Below are 24544 nucleotides of genomic sequence, written 5' to 3'. Positions count from 1 at the left end.
ATTAGTTAAGTACTGTTTTTCTGTACCTGTGTGAATCTATTTGTCTGTGTTGTTTTAATATTTCCTGTGACTGAAACTCTGTTGTTTACGGTAAATAGATATTTTATATTTTCCTGTTCTTTTAGTATTTATTATTAAATATAGTTAAACATTTCATTGTGGCTGGTCCTTTAGAGAATATTTTAACCTTTGAGAGTACTTGTATCTATTTGGTGACTCTGTGGCCACTCCTGAAAACCTTACTGGATTGGTCAAACACTGTCATTTGTATTAATATTAATTTCACTCAGTATAATTGTATACCGTTGTAAGAACCTTAGCTGGCTTTGGAGTGTCTGGTGACAGTAACTACCTTATAGTCTGGGCAGAAGGGGGGATAGCTCGTAAATCTGTTCCAGCCTTTCCAATGTGTGTGTGTGTGTGTGTGTGTGTGTGTGTGTGTGTGTGTGTGTGTGTGTGTGTGTGTGTGTGTGTGTGTGTGTGTGTGTGTCAGCTGCTTGGATCAGGGACATGAAGCACTGGTTTCATAGAAAGAATGGTGGAGGACTTGACTTGGACACTCAGCTGAGGACTCAACTCTATAGCTGTCCCAGTGGTGAGTCTTATTGGGGACCTGGAGGAAGAGAGAGAGAGAGAGACCCAGATCCTAGACTGAGTGTGTTCCCTGTGTGCTCTTAAGGGAAATTGTGCTTGATGCAGAGAGCTGCATCCGAAAATACTGGGTGTATCTATTTTTGTTCCAAGTGACCATCCCTCTCCAGTGCCAGTGGTGAGAATACAGGCTGCTTGATTACTGGCCCAGATTGGGGACATCACAGAAACAACTGCATTTGGTTGAAGGTCTTGGTGACCTAAATGCAATACTCCACGGTGCATTTTAACATTTTTTAAGCAACCTTTTCATCCATTGATTTCCTGAACAAAAAACAGGATCATAGAAAGAAATTTAGTACTACTGTTCAACTTTTCTTCCTGCATCCTTTCAGTACATTCTAACCTACCAAGACTCCACTTGGATATCTGCAGTGGAAATAGTTATTGCCTTGGGGGGTTGGGGCCAGTAGGTCCCTCAAAACCATGAGGTTTCTAGATGCACTGAGATGCATTGTAGGTTTTTTTTTTGTTTTAAACAGCCTTTTTGTCCAGTGTTTGCCTAAACAAAACTCATGGTCATGTAAACAAATTTAGTATTACTCAAACTTTTTTTTCCCTGCATCTTTTCAGCATATCTTAACTGACCAGGACTGCACTGTAATAACTGCATTGCAAATAACTATTAAGCCATGAGGCTTCTAGATGCTCTAAGATGAATTTTATAGTTTTTTAACAACCTTTCCATCCAACAGTGGTCTGAACAAAACATGATTAGGGAAAGATTTTCAGTTTTACTCTTCAAATTTGCTTTTTCCTGCATTGTTTGAACACACTCTAACATACCAGAACTACCCTGTAATAGCTAAATTAAGCTGAGGGTGTGGGGGCTGCTAGACACCCAGATGCCATGAGGTTATAGATGCTCTGAACTGCATTGTAGAAATTTTTCCATGCTTTTGATCCACTGATGGCCTAAACAAAAATTATGCATACAAAAAGAAATTCAGTCTTTTTTTTTTTCAAGAAAGAAATAAGTTGTATCCATGTTGTAATGCTCAAAGCTGACCTAAAACCACATGTTCATCATATTGATCACTGCTGCAGTAGCCTTAGCTATATGGGGTTATATCCTGAGAAGGATATAATAGCCAACCAGCTTTCAAAGCTTCTGTCAGGCAGCTCAAACTAAACACCTAAAACACAAATTTGGGTGCGAAGCCCTTTAGGGCTTTACTGCAGCTGGAGAGCATCCAAAGCATTGGATACCATTTCCCATCCCATCCTCCTAAACAAACTTTCAAACTTACAACTCTCTATCTCCACTACCTCCTGGTTTAACAGCTATCTCTCAAACAGATATTAGTCCGACAGATGCCAAACATCCTTCACCCCTTTCCATCTTGTTAAGACCGGGGTTCCCCAGGGTTCTATCCTGCGCCCCCTACTTTTTAATATATTTACAAATAATCTCCATGTCTCCTGCCCCCACTCTTCCTTAATATAGTATGCAGATGATGCCACAATTATTCACACCTCTGCCAATATACAAAATCTTCACACTGTCACTCAATCTCTGCACCTAGTAGAATAATGGCTAACTGAAAACAACCTGCTTCTCAACCCCAAAAAGATCAAGCTTCTCCTTTTCCTTCCAAAAAACCTCAAGCCAGGTAAAGACAACTTCACCATTTCATCCTTATACAATACGGTTATCACCACCGACTCAAACAGCAAATTGCTTGGCGTTACTATAGATGACCAAATAAAATTCGACCTACATATCTTAAACTGTATCAAAAAGTCCAATCAAAAACTAAGTCTTCTATACCGCAATGCAATACCAAATATATACCTAACAAATCTAGACCTATATTTGCTCAAACAGTTATTCTACCATCCCTGCTGTATGCTGCTCCCATACTTACTAACCTCCAAAATAATCTCTTAACCAAACTAGAAACCAGCTATAACAAGATAGTAAGATTTGCAGCCAGTAATAGCTACAAATACCATCATTGTGTATCCCTCAAAAGCTTAAGATGGCCTGAGCTCCCCCACATGCTTCAAATATCACAGCTACAAATTGCACACAGCATTCTAAATAACCCCAACTCCTGGCCTGCCCTTACATCCATAATTTCACCCTAGACACCCAATCGTGACCACAGAAGTACACAACAAAACCTTCTGCAGGTGACCAAGCCAAACAAAAACATTGGAAAAATACTATCTGATGTTGTTAAACTTCATTCATTCCTTACTGATAGGTTATTGATTCCGTCCTCGGAACTGAGCCGGCCAATATCAAGTTCGCATCAGCCAAAGATTCTCAAGCCAAGGTCCTACCCAGAATGCTCTGCTCCGTTACCTCAGCTGTCGTTTGCCACGTTGCTGAACAACCATGTCAAGCCACTTTTGTAGCTATTTAATTTTTTGACAATTTATATATTATTGCTCTAAAATATTTTTTCTCAAAAGCTTATTCTAATATTTTCCTACCCTATTGCACACTTTAGACTCTCTCCCTTTAGTCTTTTCCCTTTATTACCCTCTTTTCTTACCTTGTGGTAATTCTCCATTACTATCGTTGATAATTCTTCCTTTTCTCTTCTTACTCTTTTCTTGGGTAGCCGTTATTCTTCCTTTTGCTACTGTGCTTCTTCTCCACACCAGCTATGTTGGATAAGAAAAGTTCCATTGGTTTCAAGTAGTGTAAGGATTGCAGCCGTAAGTTACCATTTTTTGATGGCCATGACTTATGTGTCTACTGTCTTAATGTCTCCCACTTGACTGTAGATCCTCTGTGTGGGATTTGTAAAAACTTCTCTACCAGGACTCTCAACGAGAGGAAGAATAAGTTAATTTTGAAAGGTCTTCTCAAGTCTCCTTTCTCTGAGGCTATTTCTCAGTCGGGGGGCTCACCCCCTTCTATTAAACCCCCCAAGAGGTGTTCTTCCTCTTCTTCATCGAAGTCACTCCCTACTTCTCCCTCTGGAGATCATAGGGAGTCGACTCACAAGAAGGTGAAATTGATTACTATTCCAGCACTGTCACCTGTGACCCTGTCGGCTCCAGGCTCGGCATCGCCCCAAATGATCCTGAGACTACAGCCATGTCTCCTTTATCGATATCGGCATCGGACGTCCCGGGGCAGACAACTATGGTTCCGACAGTTCTGTTGCAACCCCTAATGGCACCATCAATACAGGTTCAGTCCCCTTCGGCACAGTTGGTACAGTCACCTTCGGCTCCAAGTATGACTCTTCTGTACTCCACGGTGCAGACTTTTTTGGCACCGACATGTACTTCAATGCAGTCCTTCTTGGCACCATCCTCATTGCCAATGCAGACACTTTCCACTATGGCACCATACCCTTCGGGGCAGACCTTTGCCTTTATGGTGCAGACACCTTCAATTACTACGGCACTGACAACTTCGGCGCAGACCTTTTTCACACTGTTTTCTTAGGTGCAGACTTCCTCGGCTCCGAACTCTGCACCTATTGAATTAGCAAGGACCAAATATTCCCCTTCACTGGATCCTTTTGCAAGCAGTCAGTATAGTCCTTTCCTGGAAAGGCCAGAATCACCATCAGCCTTCTCCATGAGGTTAACCAAGAGTCTTTCTGAGCAGGATGTGTTGTGGCTTGTTGACCAGTTGTTTGTGGCCAGAGGTCTTTCTCAACCATCAAAGTCCACGTTCCCTCATTCAGGTTTGCGTATTTTGCCTCAAACCCCAACGTATACTCCTCCTTCGACTTCCACTCAAGTTTTGAAGGCTATTTCTCTGACTGCAGCTTCCCTCCCTCCAACTCCCATAGTGGATCTCACTTTGGAACCAGAGTCATCCTTGTGGCCTTCGGTGCACTGGGCATCGGGCTCTTCTCAGTTCAGTGGCTGTGCTGTTGGGGAGGGCATTCCTGGCTCTGCGACAATTTTTTCTATGGTGGCACCTTCCAGGGATGCACTCTCTCTTGCGGTTCACAGTCCTCTTGAGACTCCTGGTCTGGGGGCGGGCTCATCAGGGCTGGGTGTGACATGGACTCCACTGAGGAGTCATTGACTGAAGATATGAATTTTGATAATGGGGAAGGGCCCCCACGGTCACCCTCTGATGAGGTGTCCTTTGGTGACATCCTCAAGTTCCTTAGAAAGAGGGGTGACTGGAAGCCCTCTAATCCTTCCTCTGAGGAATCCGTATTCATGCAAGCTTTTCGTGCCCGGCCCCCTACCTCCTGGGTCACCCTGCCTGCCGATGAGCTCATCATGCAGCCTGCATTAAAGGCTCCTGATACCATGGAAGTGATGCCTAATAGGCCAGATAAAATATTATCACCCCCCCCTCTGAGCACCCCCATTGGTCATGTGGTCTTACAGTAGATGCTATGGTGGTGCCAGCTGCTACTAATGAGGATTTGGGAGAAGAGAGACAAACTGTCCATCCTCCCATCAAGGAGTCCCGAATGATTGACAGATTAGGGAAGCATGTGTTTGCTTCATCGACCTAGACTTCAGTGAGATCTTATCAACCAGCTCTCTGAAACATTGGCAGGAGCTGCTTCTGACGAAGTCCGTGATAATGTGGCTTCTCAGATACCCACCCTAGGGTCCATTTCCAACTCTGCCATGCATCTTATTTCTCACGCAATGGAAGGGGCGGCTAGGGCGGCAGGCACAGTTATAGTTGCCAGACAACATGCTTGGATGTGCCTTTGTGACTTTGCGGACTACTTTAAGACTTCCTTCATGAATGCCCCCATTGTGGCCGCTTCTTTGTTTGGCCCTAAAGTCAAAAATATGCTGGCATGGTGCGAACAAGATGGCAAGACTTTGTCTGCTGTTGGTGTCAGACACTCCACTCCTCAGCGATTCTATTCCAGAAATCAGAGGAGCAGAAAGATCTGGCACAAGAAATCACAGGGTTCTTTCCGGGATACACATGCCAAGTTTTCCCCTAGAGTCAGAGGGGGAAACTCCAATGGAAGATGCCCCTTTTGGGACAGAGGAGGTCTGCGAAACCAGGGTTCCAGAGAATCTTTCTCTGGCCAACCCTATCAGTGCTCCTGAGGCGTTGCCCAACTACTCACCTCTGGAAGCGGTCGGGGTTCATTTCACCTTGTACCCCGCTGCCTGTCAAAAGATAACAACCAACTCTTGGGTACAACGGATTATATCCAGAGGCTATCACATCCCCTTCCATCTTTTCCCAGTCTTATCAAGAATGTTACCTGACATTCCACCCTGTCAAAGGGAAACAGCAACATAAGAAATCAAAAAGCTGCTAAAAAAAAAAAGAGTCATCCAGACAGTCCCCCAGACCAGATAGGATCTGGATTTTACTCAAGGTTCTTTTTAGTGCCTAAAAAGACAGGGGACTGGAGACCAATTCTGGATCTCAGTACACTAAACAAATTTGTAAAAACAGACATTCCGGATGGTAACGGTTCAGTCTATCCTTCCTCTTCTAGAAGAAGATGATTGGATGTGCTCTGTAGATCTTCAAGATGCGTATTACCACATAAAAATGGACAAATGCTCAAGAAGATACCTTCGCTTCTGTACAGGAGCCAGTCACTACCAGTTTCGAGCCATGCCCTTTGGTCTCTCTACAGCCCCCAGAGTGTTCACAAAATGCATGGCAGTGGTTATCACTCACTTGTGACTTCAAGGATTCCAGGCGTTTCCATATCTAGATGACTGGCTCCTTACCGCCCCCACCAAGTGTCTACTGGAAGTAGCCCGTATACTCTCTTAACAGATTGAACCCTGGGAATCACTATAAACTGGGAGAAATCCAACACAACCCTAACTCAGTCTTTGGAATTTATAGCATGAAGCTGTTGGATACGAGAAATTGCACAGCATCCCTTCCAGAACACAGACTACAGAGAATAAGACAACAAGTTCAACCGCTGCTCTGTCACCACAAATCCCCAGCTCAATCTGTACTTCACCTACTGGGGACAATGGCAGCTTCGATTACCATTGTTCCTCTAGCTAGATTCCACATGAGATTCTTCAATGGCTACTTCTCACTCAGTGGTACCCTCTATAACATCCTTTGTCTTTTCAAATAAGTGTAACTCAGAGATGCAAGCAAGATTTACTCTGGTGGAAGTCTCGAAATCCCCAACAATTGTCTCGCCCTTTCAACACCCATTAACCGATAGCCACGGTGACCACGAACGCCTCCCTAATGGGGTGGGGGGTGGGGCTATGTCAGGGAAACTCGGTCCAAGGCACATGGTCGGAGACAGAGGCCCTTTTGCATATCAATGTCCTGGAACTGACGACGGTGCTTCTAACATTGCAAGCACTTCACTCCATCCTTCCATCAGGGACTATTGCGATCCAATCAGACAACATGTCAGTGGTCTGGTACATCAGCAAACAAGGGGGCACCAGATCTTACCTGTTATGCCGAGAGGCCTTGAGAATATGGCAATGGGTGATAGCTCACAACCGCTTTCTGACTGCAATGCACATTCCCGGGAGCTCCAACGTGATAGTGGACAAATTGAGCAGCCTCAAGAGTGGTCCCTCAATCCTCTAATAGCGACAAAAATCTTCAACTGCTGGGACAAGCCTTGCTGCAACCTGTTTGCCTCCCCAACCAACTACAAGTGCAGCAGCTACTTTGCCTGATCCCCCCTCGGGGACAGTCACCAAGGGATGCTCTAGTCCACGCTTGGCCCTCTGGTCTTCTTTATGAATGTCCTCCTCTCCCCCTCATCTCTTAATTTCTAAAGAAAGCATGACAGTTGAAGAGCAAAGTGATCCTCATTGCTCCGTAGTGGCCTCGACAAGTCTGGTTTCTCTTCCTCTGGCCTCACCTGCTAGATCAACCATGAATCCTCAATCCATCCCCAACTTTGATCTCCCGTCTGCAGGGTCTGATTCACCCAATCTAACAACCCTGAAACTGGCAGCTTGGTTTCTCCACTTCCTATGATTGTCCTGCATGAAAACCTTTCATCCCCTGTGTGTAAAATTCTTATTGCATCTCATAAATCGTCCACCAGACTAATCTATCTTAACAAATGGAAAAGGTTCTGTCTATGAGCAGCAGATAAGCAAATAGACCCCTTGTCAGTCCCAGTCTCGGTGGTATTGAATTACTTATCACATCTTTTCCACTCTGGAATGTCTGCCTCTACTATCTGTGTACATTTAGCTGCCATCTCAAATTTTCATATTGGTTTTCAAGATTCTTCACTTATGTACAAACTTTCTTGAAAGGGATTATCCACCTAAAACCTCCCTTTAGAGAACCGCTACAACCTTGGGATTTGGCTTTCATTCTGCAAGCTTTAACAGCTCCACCCTTTGAACCTGCATCTTGTTGTGATGTAAGATATCTCTCTTGGAAAACTTTGTTTCTGATTGCAATCACATTGGCCAGGCGATTGTCAGAACTTCTCTATTTTATCTTCCATAAGGATAGGGTATCACTGAGAACCAGTTCTACCTTTTTACCAAAAGTGGTGTCAGAGTGATCTATCAACCAGTCTATTGATCTCCCAGTGTTCTTTCCTAACCATTCTAACAAGGGAGAGTATTGCCTGCACTCCTTGGCTGTGCATAGGCAAATACGATTTTATCTGGACAGAACAAAATCTACCCGTAAATCAGACCAGCTGTTTCTGGCTTTTTCTGGACCTGGACGAGGTCATCCTGTATCAAAAGTTGCATTAGCTTCATGGTTGAAAAAGTGTATCACCTTTATGTACAACAAAAACAATTTCACCTTGCCTCATAGAGTCAGAGCTCATTCTACAAGATCTATGGCAACTTCAGCAGCTTTACATGCTAAGGCTTCCCTCAATGACATTTGCTCAGCTGTGACTTGGGCCAAACCTCATACCTCTATTCTTCATTACAAATTGGACTTGTCCTCCAGAGGTAGAGCTTCCTTTGGATCCATGGTGCTCAGGAACGTCCTTCTGTGAGGGCCACCCAGTAATACAGGTAGCTGGGGACTCTGTCCCATCAGTAAGGAATGAATGAAGATTAACAACATCAGATAAAAGTTATGTCTTACCATAACGTTCCATCTGTGTTGTTGATCGTCGTTCATTCATTACTTCTCACCCTCCGTCCCCCTTCCGGAGATTCTTGGTTGATCTCATATACTCCTTTCTTGTAGGTCTGTTATGACCAGAGGTAGCCTCTACTTTATTTATCAACTTGCAAACTCAATCTGAGGTAACAGGGAGCAGAGCATTCTGGGTAGGACCTTGGCTTGAGAGTTTTTGGCTGATGAAAGCTTGATATTGGCCGGCTCTGTTCCGAGGACAGAACTGATAACCCATCAGTAATGAATGAACGAAGATCAACAACACAGATGGAATGTTATGGTAAGACATAACTTCTTTTTACAGTCATTCAGTTGCATACTCATGGAACAAACTTCCATTGTCCCTTCGCTCCACTACCAAAAGTGATGAATTCAAAAAGCAACTAAAAATTAATTCCTAACATGCATGGATATGTACTTGTCAGGAAATTACCTGATGAATTTTTCTTCTCTTAATTAACATATCTGCCTGGTGTCTGCCTAAACTGTCTACATATATTACTCTCTTTGCAGTTAGTACCTATGGTATTAAATGCATCTTTGTTGTACTATGCCATGATGTTACTCTAAATTCTTTTTTATTTTACGCATTGCTGCATTCCTTGTGAATAACTTAATGCTAACCAAATTTCTCAAACATATTGTTACTGCATTCTCAAAATACTGTACTTTTGCCTTGTATATATTCGTATTGTATATTTCTCTCTGAGTATCTTACAACTTGCAATGTTAGGTTTTTCTTATTTTTTTAATTACTTTCCTGGAGCTTTTCTCCTCAGGTCTCCGCTGAAAAAGGCTCTCTGGGCCCAGTCAGACTAACCTGGTTAACAAATGTAAAAATAAGTAAGATTATTTTCCTCTAAGGCTTTCAAGGAATGACATTTGGCTTGTGCTTTCCCTTGCTGGGCAGATAAGTTTCCTTTGGGAAAAACGTCCATTTTCTTAATTTTGTTGATGTTTTATTATCTTCCTATTCAGGGAAGTTATTTTACAGCTAGGAGTCAAGTGTTTTAATGGACTGTTTTGAGACTCTAAAGTACTTTTAAAGGGAACACAATTTTTTTTCTGTCAGTTTAAAAGTGGTATATTGTAACTAAAAACAGTTTTTTTTCTGTGGAGAAATTGTAAGTTTTGTGGACTGGTAATGTTTACTGGCAGTTGCTGCTTGTCTTCCCCATAAAACTGGCAACATTTTCAGCTTGACCATGGGACAAATTATTGATCGTTCTTCCAGCCAAAAAAGAAAAAAAATGAGCAAACAGCCTTTGCCACATCAACAGGCTAGCAATTTGCCTTGGCTGCAGTTGGGTGACTCTGCTATGGCCATTTGTTGTACGTGAGACCACTCCTCTTTTACTCTGGATCTCTCTGGTATAACACCTACAGCCACTGTAGACTGGAGGATAGCCACATCCTCTGTGGTTGTTGGGGTCCCCTCAGTGGTCAAGAGAGGAGAGTCACTCTTTTCAGTCCAAGGAGAAGGAACAGGTAAGTTTGTCCTTTGTGTCACAGTGCCCCGACCCTCCATGGGGAAGCTACTGCTTCCATTTGTAACGCAATTGGCTCCATTTTTCATGTCAAAAAGAGACAGAAAGCCATGCATGTATCTACTACTCTTCAGTTTTCTTTGGATAGGAGTAGTTTACTGGGTCTGGCTCAGGGTTTAATTCAGGCTTTTGATTCTTCTTGTTAAGTAGTTTCTAATAAAAGAGAGAGGGATTCTCTTTTCCTGAAGAGATTCAAGATTCTGAATCTGAACAGGAAGATGCAGGGATGGATACATTTTTTTTCCTTAGACTTCTGATTTAGACTGAGGAGAGCTCAGTTTCTGATTCTCTCTGTGGGGGTTTCTCTTCCTTTGAGACTATTGCTAGAATGTGTCAGCGTTTTCAGTGGGAGAACACTGAGGTTTCTCAGTCCCTCAGAAAATACTGTGAGTTGTTACTGAAGGATTTTCCAGAACCTGTACCCATTCCTCCTGATCTGTCTGCTTTAGGGGATGTGTGTTAACTGCCTGCAATTTTCTTGGTAGTCAGCCAGCTGCCCCTAAATAGGCAAACAGGATGTATAAAGTCCCTCCGTCTTTTAAATTTGTATACACTTTTCCCAAAGCTGACCTAGCAGCTATAGCTTTAGTTCATCCCACTGCTGCTAAGCACTTAGTTAATTCAATGCTACTCTTTCTGATAAGGCTGGGAAATTATTGATAGAGATAGGAAAAAAGTGTATACTTCTGCAACTTTGATATTCAGAATTTTGAATTTTCAGGCTCATATGTTAAAGTTTGTACTGACAAAGAGTGAAAGTATGAGGAATGTTTTACCTACAGTTTCGTCTTGTGAAAAAAATGCTTTAAATATTGCACATGTTACTACTCATTGCTTTCAGTGTGTTTATGACTGTGTTGATACTTCTAAGGATATGGCCACTGGTACTATTTTTTTGATAATAAAGGATATCACATATGACATAGGCAATCATACATTTATATAAATAAAAAACAAACAACATTGACATCACTTTAATTGCAAACATTATACATCAACACCATTGAAACAACTGTAGCTGCAAACATTACACATCACTTTATAATCTGTCTAATCGTTCTCAGATAAGCATGATATAGTTCATTCAAATCCTACTTCTTAAACCTCGTTTCTTCTCACAATTTCCATTTTCCTATGTAGTTTGCTCCTTTCCTTTTATAAAGATCCCAATTCCATTTGTTTTATCTCTGTTACTATAGTCACTACTTCTAGTAAAGTTGGTCTAGAGTTTGATTTCCATTTTCTAGTAATTGCTATCCACCTGAAGAAAAATTCTTTGGAGTCTACTTGGGGTATAAAAATACATATGTAAACACTTCCAGGCAAAGATCCTAAATCTTCTAGACTTTGCTTATTTGGGAGATATACAAATATCCCCCATTGTCTCTTTGTGAATTGCTTATCCAATCTTTCTTCCCAATCCTTTCTAAGCTCCTCTGATTCTTATAATTATCATGCTCCACTGGTACTATTTTAAGGAGGTTTGCATACTGCATTCTCAGGACCTCCCAGATGATGTTAAAGATGAGATTTTAAATTATCCCTTAGATAGCTATTGGCTCCACTGCCACATATATGATGAAAAGAGCAAGCTGATTCAAGGAATACAAGATTTTTCAGCCCTTCTTTTTTAAATTTTACAATGGATGTTTTATCTTCTCATCTGGTTTTGGCAAAAACAAAACGAAACAAAAAACAGAATAAGCAGTCTCAACAAAATATAGAAAAACAGATGTTTAAAAAGAAATTGCAAGGGAGTTCCAAAAAAATTCTCAAACCTCACAAAACCAAGAAAGGTCCAACAAATCTGAATGACTATTCTAGTGATCTTCTGAACCCCTCCCATCTTGGCCTCTTCAAAGGTTCATAGGTTGGTACTAGGCTATCGACCCTAGGGCTTATACAAGCCTAGCCATAACAATTCCCTGGCTATTTCTTCCCACACTATTTACTTTTATTTTTTTTTCTTTCAAAAAGTCTGAACCTCAATTTTCCTTTTATCAAATGGATTGCTTCAGACAAATGGGTTCTGAATGTCATTCAAAATTACAGTTGGCAGTGGGACGACATTCCTCCATTCATTCTGCATCCTCCAGTTCAGACTGTTTTGTTTCTGCCTGTTCTTTATCACATACTGTTCCAAGGAGTGGTAGAACCAGTTCCTGTTTTTATTCAAGGATTTTCCTAATGCTAGATAAAGAAAGAAAATTCTTGAAGACAAGTTCTGGATCTTTCTTTCTTAAACATGTTTATGATAATTCCCAAATTCAAAATGATGTCACTTCACAACCTATTACCTCTTCTTCCTCTTTCAAGTTTCCTGGCAACACAAGACTTAAAAGATGCTTATATCTCCATTCGTCCAGACCTCAAATGTTTCATAAGGTTTTGTGTGTTTGAATCACATTATCAGTTCTCTGCCTTACCCCTTTGACTATGCACTGCTCCAGGAGTGTTTACAAACCGCCCAGCTTCAATTATAGCTCATTGTAGGCTATAGGGTATCCACATTTTTCCATATTTAGAGGACCTGCTTAACTTTGCAGAGTCTTTTTTCAAAGTGCCTCCTCTCTGAACAATAAACTGCCAAGATTCTGTTCCAGGACTCCATGCAAGAAGACCTGGCAGACAGATGCCTTTCCTTTTCCTTGGGCAGGAATGTTTCTGTATACTTTTCCACCCTTTCCAGTAATATCAGGGTATTTCTGAAGATTCAGAAGGAATCCCCCAAGGTCATTGTGGTGTCTCCCTTCTAGCCCAGGCAATCATGGTTCCTTCTTTTGGAAATGGCTAGAGGCAACTATCACAAGCTTCCTCAAAGTCTGGATCTACTCACACAAGAACGGGGGGGGGGGGTTGATATACTCTGACATCAATCAAGTTGAATTTACTGCTTGGATGATAGGGTCTTAATTCCTTTTACGCACCTGCTTACTGAACATGTGCAGCAGATACTAATGGAGGCAGAAAATCCTGGTACTAGAAGATCATATATTGGCAAATGGAAAGGATTTTCTAGTTGGTGCCAACAACATAATCAGCACCCACTCAGAGCTAATTGTTCTGTAGTTCTACAATATTTGTTTGAGTTACTATCCAATGGCCTTTCTAACTCCTCTATGATCAGCCATTTCAGCATGTCTGCCCATGGATCCTCCTCTTTCAGTTCTGTTTAATGTCAAAATGGAAAGAGGTTTTTCTTAAGAGGCCTCCAAGAAAACCTTTTGCCCATCCTTGGGATTTTAGTTTTGTGTTAGAGAAGCTAACACTTTCTCCATTTGAGCCAGCTAATCTGGCTGACTTGAGGTTCATAACATGGAAACATTTTTACTGATTGCTCTGATCTCTGCAATAAGGTTATACTACTTGCATGCTCTTGTGGTGAGTCAATGGTATCTCATTTTCTTTTATGCCTAAAGTGGTATTCAAATGTACTTTAAGCCAAGCTATCCATCTCTCCATTTTCTTTCCTCAACCTAAAAATGAGGGAGAAAGGGTACCCCATATCTATTATGTCCAAAGGCAGCTTGCGTACACCCTTGACAAAACTAAATCTTTCAAATCTTCAGATCAATTGTTCATTTCTTGTTAAGGTAAAAAGAAGGGACACCCTGTGTCAAAACATACTATTTCCAACTGGTTGTTTTTTGGTGAGTTTTTTATGTCAGGCTATTGACATTTATTTTTTGTTCCTAGCATTGTCTTTTCAGGAAAGCTCTGAAGGGCTTTGCACCCTGACAATTTGGGCACAAGGAAGGTGCCCTGAAGCTTTGGAAACTAACCGTGTTTATATCCTTTGCAGGGTGTAACCCATATAGCTAAGGATGCTACAGCAATGATCATTCAAACATATACTGCTGTGTTAAGTTTACTTGCACAACTGTACTTTTTGGCACATCTAACAAATCTGCTACTCTTATAGAGTGCTCATCTTATGAGCTGTAGAGGCTCGACAGTCTGCTTCCATTCATCCATTGCTGGACAGATTGGTTCCTTGTAGGGACACCCTTCCACAATCTTTTATGTTTTCAGTAAATTGTACTGATTTCTTTGAGAAATTATATATTTTATTCAGTTTAGTCTGTTTTACAGGGCTGTCACAGGACCAGCTAGTCTGAGAAACTTTTACCTTCTTCTTTTAACTGTTACCATTTGTACTTATTTTGAGCACTTTTTGTGTGGAAACCTTTGCTTATTGTTTTTTGAGCTTGCTGAGTTTTATTGGGGAAGTGTATTTTGGAAGTATTACTATGTATTTTGCTAGTGAACACTACATTTGACAACTTACCCATCACTGACTTACTCTAGCTGTGGGAATAGGTCTCCATTTTCAGCAGAACCATAGAACAGCATACCAGCTCCATGAGTCTTTCTTGTTCTGGCCTCAAGAAAAAGAATAAGAACATTTGTAAGAAGCCTTTACCAACACATCAGATTCCATTTGTATTTTATTCACTGATGAGCAACTCTTCTGTGGCCATTACTGGTTCCTCAGACCATTCACTTTTTTCTCCTGATCCCTCTGGTGTAGCCTCCTCAGCCCCCATGGAATGAAGGTCAGGCACATCCTCTGTGGCTGTGCAAGTGCCTTCGCTGGAAATAAGAGAGCCATTCTTGTTGGTCTCAGAGAAGAGAAGCAAGGACTGCATCCCTGCATGACTGGGCTAAAAGACCTGGTCCCGGGGTGAAGTGCCATCCTTGAATTGGTCTTCTTCTATGGATGTCCCTAGGGGAGGAAAAAGAGACGGAGAATTAAACTTTTATCTTCCTCAGACTGTATTTCTGTAGATAAAGAAGAGTTTATTGGATTGGTTCAAGGATTGTTGCAGGTTTTAAACCCTCTAAAGAGTGACTGGAATTATTGTGGAAAAACAAAACAGTTTTCTCAATTTTTGAGGAATCCTGGTCTTATGAGGAGGAAAGGGATTGAGCAAGGGCATCTTCTAAATTTCTACTCAAGTACATGATTCTGACTCTGAAACTTTTCCTCAGAATCTCTTACAGAAGAATTTATTTGCTGAAACCATTTCTAGAATGAGTAAGATGTTTCACTGGGAACAGTCTGATAGCCTACCTTCTTTGAAGAAATATTTCAATTTATTACAAGTTGAATTTCCAAAGTCTGCTGCTATTCCTACTCATTTGCTAGATTTGGAGGATGTTTTTGATATTGTCTGCAATATACCAGCAGTATACCTGACAGTCAACCTGCAGCACCTAAAAAGGCAGACTAACTTCATAAAGAAATTCAGTCTTTGCAAATATTTGATCTGATGTTGTCACTGTCATTCTTCCTCAACCTGTGGGTCTTGGATCTGACCCTTGGATCTGACTCAGATGCTTTTCAAGCTGAGAGATCAAAGCTCAGGCTCCTGGCATCCTACTCATAATGCCTCATTCACTAAATCTGCCTCAAATCTCATTTGCTGCTTGTAGAGTATGCTTGAGGTTTTTGCAACTCCAGAGCACCTCCAGTTTCTGAGAGATTTCTTCACAAGTGAGTTAAACTACTATTTAATCTTTTTTCTGCCATCTTCTGTCCTAGCCATTCTCATACTTGGCTGTTCTCCATTCCTTCCTTTCTGTCTGTTAACCTGGTTTCTTTCTGACATAGCTTTCCCGCCTTCTCTGTTCATTTCTTTTCCTCAAAAAAAAAAAAAGTTTCCTTTCCTTTTCTCTTCCCTACTGTTATGGAGTCCAAGTCCAATCCTATATCGGACAAACCTTTAGGTTTCAAGAAATGCACTTCCTGTGGCCATAAAATCCCATTGTCAGATGCCTGCAGGGAGTGTGTTTACTGTCTGGGGCCCTCTCACTTGGACAGCTCCTGCCCTATTTGTTCTGCCTTCCATCCACATGCTCTGATGGATCGGCAGAACAAGCTCATTCTTAAGGGCTTGCTTCCTTCTACCTCTTCTCCTTACTATCACTTCCACCACACGGGATCAACCCACCACCAGGAAACACAAGGAGACCTGGGATGCCAGAAAACTCTCCCTGGCTATGTCTTCTGCTATGCCAGAGCAGGTAAAGAAAGTGCCTAAAGCATCAGATTTGACTTCCTCTGGGCCGATTCTGTCATCTCCACCTTGTCCTCCTCCTCCTCGGGCTCCACTTGCTAGGTCAGAGCTGAGTGCTTATGCACAGAGGACTCCCCACAGGGAGATCTCTCCTAAGGAGCCATTTAGATCACCTTCGACCACTTCTTCACGTAGTCTGTCCAAGAACAATGTGGATAGACTGGTGAGGCAGTTTCCTCATGCACAGATCTAGATGGGGGTTTTGCCAGCTCCGTCCGCCACAAGATCCATGAGCAGAATCTCTGTATTCTGTCCTGTTGCTCCTTCTACTGCTCCAAGTCGACCTTCAATTTCGGAGTCTGCTAGTGCCTTGGTTCCGAGTGCCGAGAAGGAGCCGATTGTGGTGATCACTTCATCTCCGATAGCCTCCCCAATGTGCTTGGCTCCAATCACGTCGGCTCCTAGTGTGTCTCGGAGATAGAGCCTCGATGTTGAGTCCCAGGGGCTTATATCGGCTCCAAAATTTTCAGACCTGTCGCTTCCCCTCGGAACCTTGGCTTTTCCATAGGTTGGCTCTGACTCCCCCTTTGGAGTGGAGGGCTCTGGGTGTATGGGGGATGTCTGTTCCATTAGATTTGGCTCTGGAGGGACAACCCTTGGGTACTCCAAGTCCTTTTACATTCAAAGTGGTGGAGTGGGTCCTCTCTCACTCTCGGTTCTTCCTCCCTTGGCACCACATCCCACCCCCATGGATCTTGTGTCTGGGGCCTCTTGTCTACCACTGGGACAGCTGGCTCTGGAGAGCCTTCAGCCCATCCCTTCAGTGGAACCCCAGTTTTCTTCTGACACCTCCCCAGACCTTCCCCTCTGAGGAGGTCCCTCGGAAGAGGCAGTGTAAAAGGAGGCTTCTGGATTCTCCCCAGGAATCTCTCACTGCCAACAGTGATTTTGAGGAAGGGGAGGGGGGTCCCAAGATCTCCACTTGAGGATGTCTCCACTGCGGACATCCTAGAGATACTTCTCCAAAGAGGTGGTTCGTCTGCCCAAACCCCCACCCCACAAGAAACAGTGCTGTTGGAAGCTTTCGGGTCTGACACATCTACATCCTGGGTGTCCCCCTCTGCAGATGCTCTGATTTACCTAATATCTACCAGGGCATCAAAGGAACCAGGCACTGTAGAGCCCATCACAAAGAAGGCCGACAAGATTCTACGTGCACTTACTGACAAATCACATTAGATTAAAGGGATCCCAGTAGATGCCATGGTGGTTGCGGCAGCCACTAAGAAGGAACTGGCTCAGGAAAGTTCCTCTGTCCATCCCCCTAACAGGGAAACTAGGGCTATTGACAGATTCGGTAAGAGAGTTTATGCTTTGTCCACTTTTGCCGTAGCATTAAACTATCTATTGTCAAAGAACTCTGATTCTACCCCAGAGTCCATGTCTGCTGAGGATCAGAAGACCTTTTCTTCCAGAATGGCCACTCTACTTTCTATATCTAATGCATCCTTGAGGTTGATCTCCCACACTGCAGAGGGTGCCTCTAGGGCAACTGGTTCGAGCACTGCCATCAGCTTGGATGCAGCTGTGTGACTTTGCGGAACCTTTCAAGGTGTCAATCTTTAATGCCCCCTTTAAAGGATTGTCCTTTTTCGGTCCAGCAGTCAGGGGCACACTCTCCCGGAATGAGAAAGGTGGAAAGACCTTGTTTGCTATCGGAATCCATTTTTCTACCCCACAAAGGTCCTTCTCCAGGAACCAGCATGGGGAAAAAAATTGTGGTTCAAGAAATCTCAAGGTCCTTTTCAGGAAACTCAGGGAGACTTCCCCCCCCAGAGGCAGAGGAGGTAACAGCTATGGTGGAAGACACCAGCCCGAGGCAGAGGGGGTCTACAGAACTCAGCATCCCGAGATTTCTTCTTCGACGGATCCTTCCAATGATCCTGAATGGTGGCCCGACTGCCATCCTCTGGAGGAAGTCGGGGGTGCTTCTCCTTACACCCACAAGCCTGGGCAGCCATCACGAATGATCTGTGGGTGCTAAGGAGTGTATCCAGAGGATAGTTTATTCCCTTTTTGGAAAACCCCAAATCAAAGTCTCTCCTCCCCAATGTCCCACCCAATCTAAAGGAGATGGCAGCTCAAGAAATTGCAAAGCTGCAAAAAAGAGTCATCCAGGAGGTCCCTCCCGACCAAATAGAATCAGGCATTTACTCAAGATTCTTTTTAGTTCCAAAAAAGATGGGAACCTATGGCCGATCCCCGACCTGACATCTCTGAATAAATTGGTGAAGAATTCAAAATTGAGGATGGTCACAGTCCAGTCCATTCTACCTCTCCTGAGAATGGAAGTCTGGATGCACTTGATAGACCTGAAAGATGCGTACGACCACACCAAAATGGACAGATGCTTAAGGCGGTACCTTCATTTCAGGCTGGAATCTAGCCACTACCAATTCAGATCACTTCCATTTGGTCTCATCACAGGGGTCTGTAAGGAAATTTTCCTGTAATGTTGGTTACCGCCTTCCAACATTTCTTTTCTGATTGTAAAAGAGTTAATTCTGGATGGAAGTGAAGAAGTTGGCCTTATCTCCTCTTCTGGCTTTTTTGGCTAGATTTTGTAGCTGTATGAGGTAGTTGTGGTTTTCTTCTGAGGGTGACTTTTTCCGTATTTTCCATGCAGTGTCTCTTGTTATGTAGAAGGCTTTGCACTCAGGGTTTAGTCATTTGTTGAGTGAAGCTTTGTGGAGACTGGTTATTAGTAGGAAAGGTTTGTCTTGGAGTTTAAGTAGGAAAGTGGTTATTGCATCAGAAATTTCATTGGATAGTAAGTGGTTTTGTTGTGAATGGGATAGATGAGAGTGTAGGTTGTGGATATTTGTATGGAATTCAGATCGAAGGCTGATGATTTTTTGTGGTGATTTTTAAATGTGTGTTTTAAATGTACATTTTATTGGGCTGCGATCACCAATGGTTGGAAGAGTGGATGGAAGTTTTCTTGATTGAGGAGGGCATTGCTGGTGATCAGTAAGTCTAGTAGGGAATGGCTGAGTAATGATAGGTTTAGCTGGGTGAACTATTTTATTAGCTGAGAAAGCCCTACATTTGTAAGGATGACAATGATTTCAGAGAACTTTGAGTTAAGTAGGTTGATGCTGAAATCTGCTAGGATGATATTTTACATGAGTCTGAAATGTCTGTGAGTAAGGAACTGAATTTGCAAATGCGTAAGATAGGAGGGAAGCAGGCAGTTATTGTGAGGGAGTAGTTTTTGTTAATGATAATACTGCTGCTTAACGAATTGGGGGTGCATAAGGCAAGCCAGTAACAGCATGGACTGATGCCAGTAGGAGAAACATTTTATAGAAATGAAGAGACAGTATTTCACTTGCACTCACAGACATACTTAAGCATTTGACGCTTAGGCAGCTTCGCCTCTTTTTCTGGGAGAGGAGCCTATCCCATAATAATCTCCACTGTACTGAGTGCTTTTTTTTACAATCCACTGTCTTCACAAAGCATCAATTTGAAGACTACTAACAAGAATATTATGCATTTAGCATGTAAACTGAACAATTGACTGCCGGTTTGTGCAAGCTCAAACATAAAACCTATTGAGAAGAAAAACATCTTGCATCTGTGCTCTATTATGGTACTGTATGGAAATTTTCTTTATAATGTTAGCAGCATGAATATTTTGAATGTCTTGAAGGACACACACATGAAGACATAGTTCAAATTGTTGTATAAATATTTGACAGCATGTGGACAAAATATGTTTTAGTTTCCTAATGTATTATTTTTTCTTAATTTATGAATTAAGTAAAAGCATAATTCTTTGTGGTAGTAGTAACTTTTTATGAAGAGCAAAGGAATGATGAAAAAAAGAAAATATTATCCAGATTTAGAAACCGTGAAGCTTGAATTACTGAGATGTTCCACTCTCTTGTTTTTTAGAATGTCATCCAGGCTCCTCAACAAGCTGCAAAGACAGTTGCACCAAAGCCTGCTAAAGCTGCAGCTAAAAAGAAGGTAGGGAAGTATTCTTTTTAGTGTTCATGTTTATTAGCTAGTATTTGTGATGATAAAACATAAGTATATCTTGCCATGCCTGGAGAACATTGCTTTTATAAGTAGTGTGGTTACTCCAGTGGACTGAAATTAATACTACAAGTCACGATACAGGCTTATCATTATGCTAATAGAACTAGTATTCTTGTAAAGAACTGAGAGCTTTGTGTATATGTCTATATATATATATATATATATATAAATGTATATATAGATATATATATATATATATATATATATATATATATATATATATGTATATGTGTATATATATATATATATATATATATATATGTATATATGAGTTCTGTCTCCCAAGCTGTATGAAGTAATAGCTGTGTTGTTGGGCATCTTCTACATGATTAACCACAGCTTTTTTAGCTCATGATGTGCCAGGAATCTAAAAGTTAAGAGAGTCAGTATGACATCAGTTATGACTAAGACATTTTGATATTATCTTACTTTTTGTCTGCTAGTAGTCCTCTTTCCCGTAGCGGTCTCCACTGTCCCACATGCCTATGCTGGTGATGTGCTGCTTCTTACTGATATTGTCCTCATGTCAGCAATATTCGAGCTGAAGCAGGTGCATCATTTCTTTTTAATGAATGCAGTGATTGTATGATTGTTCCAGTGCATCTTTGAAGAGGTACTTGAAGTTAATATTTGTTTTAGTATTAGGCCAGGAAATTTGACCAATTTACTATTTTTCTGTTATAGTTCCAAAATAAATATTTCATTTAATTTAGTTATTTGTTTATCATATTTGTTGGTTTCATATTTGCGCCAGTTTTCCCCTGGCTTCACCACAGAAGTTAGTTAAGTGTGTAACAGGCAACTCCCCCATAAAAATGTTCACATTATGTGTAATTTGTCTTGGTGTAGCTAAGACCTATGATCTGACTGAATGTAAGCTTTGTAAAATTGTTGAAGCTTTTATAAGAAACAGGAGGTTAAAGGTCATCAAGTGAGTCTCCTGCTCAGTGAAAGTTTCATGTTTGTTTGGGGCAACCCTAAAGTGGAATGGTAGATAATGGGAGACTAATGAAAATCCTAGAGTAAAGCCTCCTGCACTTCAATTTGAGATTGAAAAGTAAGACTCATAAAGCCAAAAATAAAAACAAAAGGGGTCAGAAAAAGAAAGCAAAAGCCTCATTAGTTTCCAAATGTTCCAGTACCAGCAAGAGGATATTCCTCTTAGCTTCTGATACTAATGAAGTTTTTTTGCTAGTTGCAAATTGGTAATACAACTAAGGAGAGCAACAATGTATCAGCAAAGATGATATAACAGACCCACCATAAACAGATTCGTAGGTACTTACTAGGCTATGGTTCTGTAAAGATCTTAAGAAGCCTAGCCTTACATTCTAATGGTAGTTTTTAGCTCTTAAAATCTGCATATGTATAACCCAGAGATTAACTGAACATGGATATGTTTGGATATTTGTTTACAAATGCTAGTCACAGCCTTGCTTCCTGCTTTATAAATACCACAGACTTATACTTCTGCTTGAAATGTGGGCAAATGTGTTACATGCTCGGCAAGCAGGTCATTATCTGCTCTTTGGTTTATTGTTAAACCTTCCCCTTCATCTGTGCAGAAAGCTGTAGATACTTTGCCTAGTACTCCATTTGGGATGTGCCTTATAAGACACCTGCAGCAGCTGGAAAGACCATAGAAGTACCTCACCAAGAGGATCACTGGCCTCAAACAGATGTCCTATGCAGCTCGACTGAAGAAACTCCAGCTGTACTCGGTTGCATACCGCCTACTCAGAGGTGATCTCTGCCTGACATACAAGGCCATGTCCAACCCAGAATTGATGGACATGCTCCACCTAATGAAAACCATATCCCCTCGAGCCACATGCTTTAGGGATTTAAACCTCACCACAACAATAAATAGGACGTGCTGGAGAGATAGATTCCTGTCCCAGAGATTTCCCATGCTTTGGAACAAGATTCCAATCTACATTAGGCAGAGCTCCTCACTATCACTCTTCAAGAGAAATCTTAACGAGTGGATGGGAGACAGGAAGTTTACTCCGGGGATCACTTCTGTGGCTCTGCTGGACAGAGGCACGGGGAACTAATCTAAGGGGGTGGTGAAAGCCATCACATTCTGGCTAGGCTTATAAATGCCTTTGGGCAGATAGCCTAGTACCTACCTATGAACCTATTTTATGCTGTTTCTATTATTTTGTGCTGATTTTATCCTTTATTTCTTAATTTTTTGGTCCTTTGGGATGTGTATTTGTGCCTTGTGTTGAGTTAGTGAAATTGTTGTCATATCGTTTAGTGTAGTACTCAGAATAATTTTTCCTGTAGAAATATACTTCTGTTTGTTATTGTAAGGGAGTATAGTGGATTTCGTCCATTTGCTTACTGGGCTGACTGTGTGGACAATATTGATATCAAAATGGCTAGAATTTTGTCTCCTGACTTGAGGGACTTGGATATGTTTTGTGTGTGTATGTCCATCTTACTTGTATGCACCTAAAATTTTTACTAATAAACCACAAAATATGCCTCAGCCTATAGCTTGTGATTTTGAGTAGCCTCAGTCATAGGCAGGGTATCTGACCACTTGCCTTCTTTTACCTCCAGCTCCCCTGGTGTGGGGTATAGTACTACAACTCTGTGTGACCCAAGAGTCAGTCATATCCTCCGAGGCTATACCATTGCCTGCTTCAGGTATGGAAGAACCAAACTGTTTAGGTGCAGGGGAGGTCAGGGGTGCAGAGTTTATCTATCTTCCCCTGGGGATGCCCCCACTAGTATAGTGTATGTTAAAAAAAAAAAAAGAGAGAGAAAGAGAGAGACTTGAAAACCAACATGTTCTTGGGCAGTAGTCTGACTGTTTATTTCCCATTGTTTAGACAGTTAATTATGGGGTGCCAACCTGCATTAAGATTAATACTGGCTTTTCTACCACTATTCTATCATACTTGGAACCTGATTCTGTAGGGGATTTGGTGTCTGAGGTTTCGCTTGTGTCAGATTCTGTTTTCTGATCCTCAGTTCAGCAGGGCTTGTGATCTTTGGGACACCAGTCCTGGAGACCTTTCCTCCACTGATCCCAGTGTTGGAGGAGGTCTGTTAACATAACTTATAATTTTCCTTCACTCATGGAGTCTCTGCCTAAGAAAGTGTTTAAATAAATCAGGTTATGTTCAGCCATGCTTGGCCTCCAAGCTTCTCTGTCAGTGTACTCTGCTTTGGTGTTCTCAGCAACCTCTTCTAGTAAAAAGACTTTGAATTCTTCAAACCCATTCCCTTCAGATATACTAGGTAAATTTCTAGCATCTTAAGGAAGCAAGCAGTCTCAGTCCAACCCAGTAGTTGTTAAAGTATTTTTCTGGTTTACCAATGCATGACTGAACACACGGCAGTCGAACCCAACAATGATCGATTCCAGTAACCGAAATTTTGCATGTCGAATGGTCGGAATGTCGCAAAACCACCAAATGTGACAATGTTAAATTGTCAATCTCGCCTTCATTCTTGCTGGATGGGTTCGGAGCCGATCCTCGGCTCCGACTCGGCACTTGCTTTAGCTTAGGAACTCCTTTTACCAGCTCGAGGCAACCCTATATCCCATGATGCAAGGCAGAACTACCTCAGATCTCGTTTGCCGCTTAGCGAAAGAGGTCTCCTTTACCAGCAGAGGTAAGTGAATTTCTTGTCAAAGAAAGAGAAGCTTAGTTAGGGTTTTTATTTTCCCCTTTTAGTCATAGTATAGTCTGTAGTGAATACAGCCCACCCTATTCCCTTGTTTTTCAAACTTTTATAACTCCTTTTTAAACCTTAGTGTAAAAGTTTTAGTTAGGTCTTAAACCCCAGTTGTTAATCCCTTCCTGTGTGTTGTGTGTAGGGGATTAATTTTGTGTGTTTGTTGGGGTTTGTCTGTGTTTCTTCCACCTAGGATATGTCTAGGGAAGGCAAGGTCTCAGGCTTCAAGAAGTGTGACTCGTGCTGTCAGAAAATGTCTCTGACAGACGGTCACACTTCTTGTGTTTATTGCCTGGGGCCTTTGCACCTGCAGGACTCCTGTGCTTTGTGTCACTCCTTTAGCCAGAGAGTCCTGCAGGAAAGGAGGAATAAACTTATCCTCCGTGGCTTACTTAAGCCAGAAGGTTCTCCCTCTAAGGCAGGGTCTGGGAAACCTTCTAAGCCACCGAAGGCTCAGGCTTCAGTTTCCAAGCCTCCTCCGGTGGCTCCGGCTCCGGCTGGAA

The 24544-nt window shown here is 42.0% G+C and overlaps 1 protein-coding gene across 1 annotated transcript in view; it reads left to right on the top strand.

Annotated features, from left to right (window-relative positions):
• DNAI1 (dynein axonemal intermediate chain 1) overlaps positions 1-24544 on the top strand; it is a 2249827-nt gene that overhangs the window by 114592 nt on the left and 2110691 nt on the right. The window contains exon 2 of the mRNA XM_044077834.1: positions 20199-20273. Within this exon, the coding sequence (XP_043933769.1) occupies positions 20199-20273 (75 nt within the window). The remainder of the gene's footprint in view (positions 1-20198; positions 20274-24544) is intronic.

This window comes from Protopterus annectens, chromosome 1.part1 (assembly GCF_019279795.1).
Source record: "Protopterus annectens isolate FY-2018-M chromosome 1.part1, PAN1.0, whole genome shotgun sequence".
NCBI lineage: Eukaryota > Metazoa > Chordata > Ceratodontiformes > Protopteridae > Protopterus > Protopterus annectens.
This window is presented reverse-complemented; position numbering and strand designations above follow the sequence as displayed.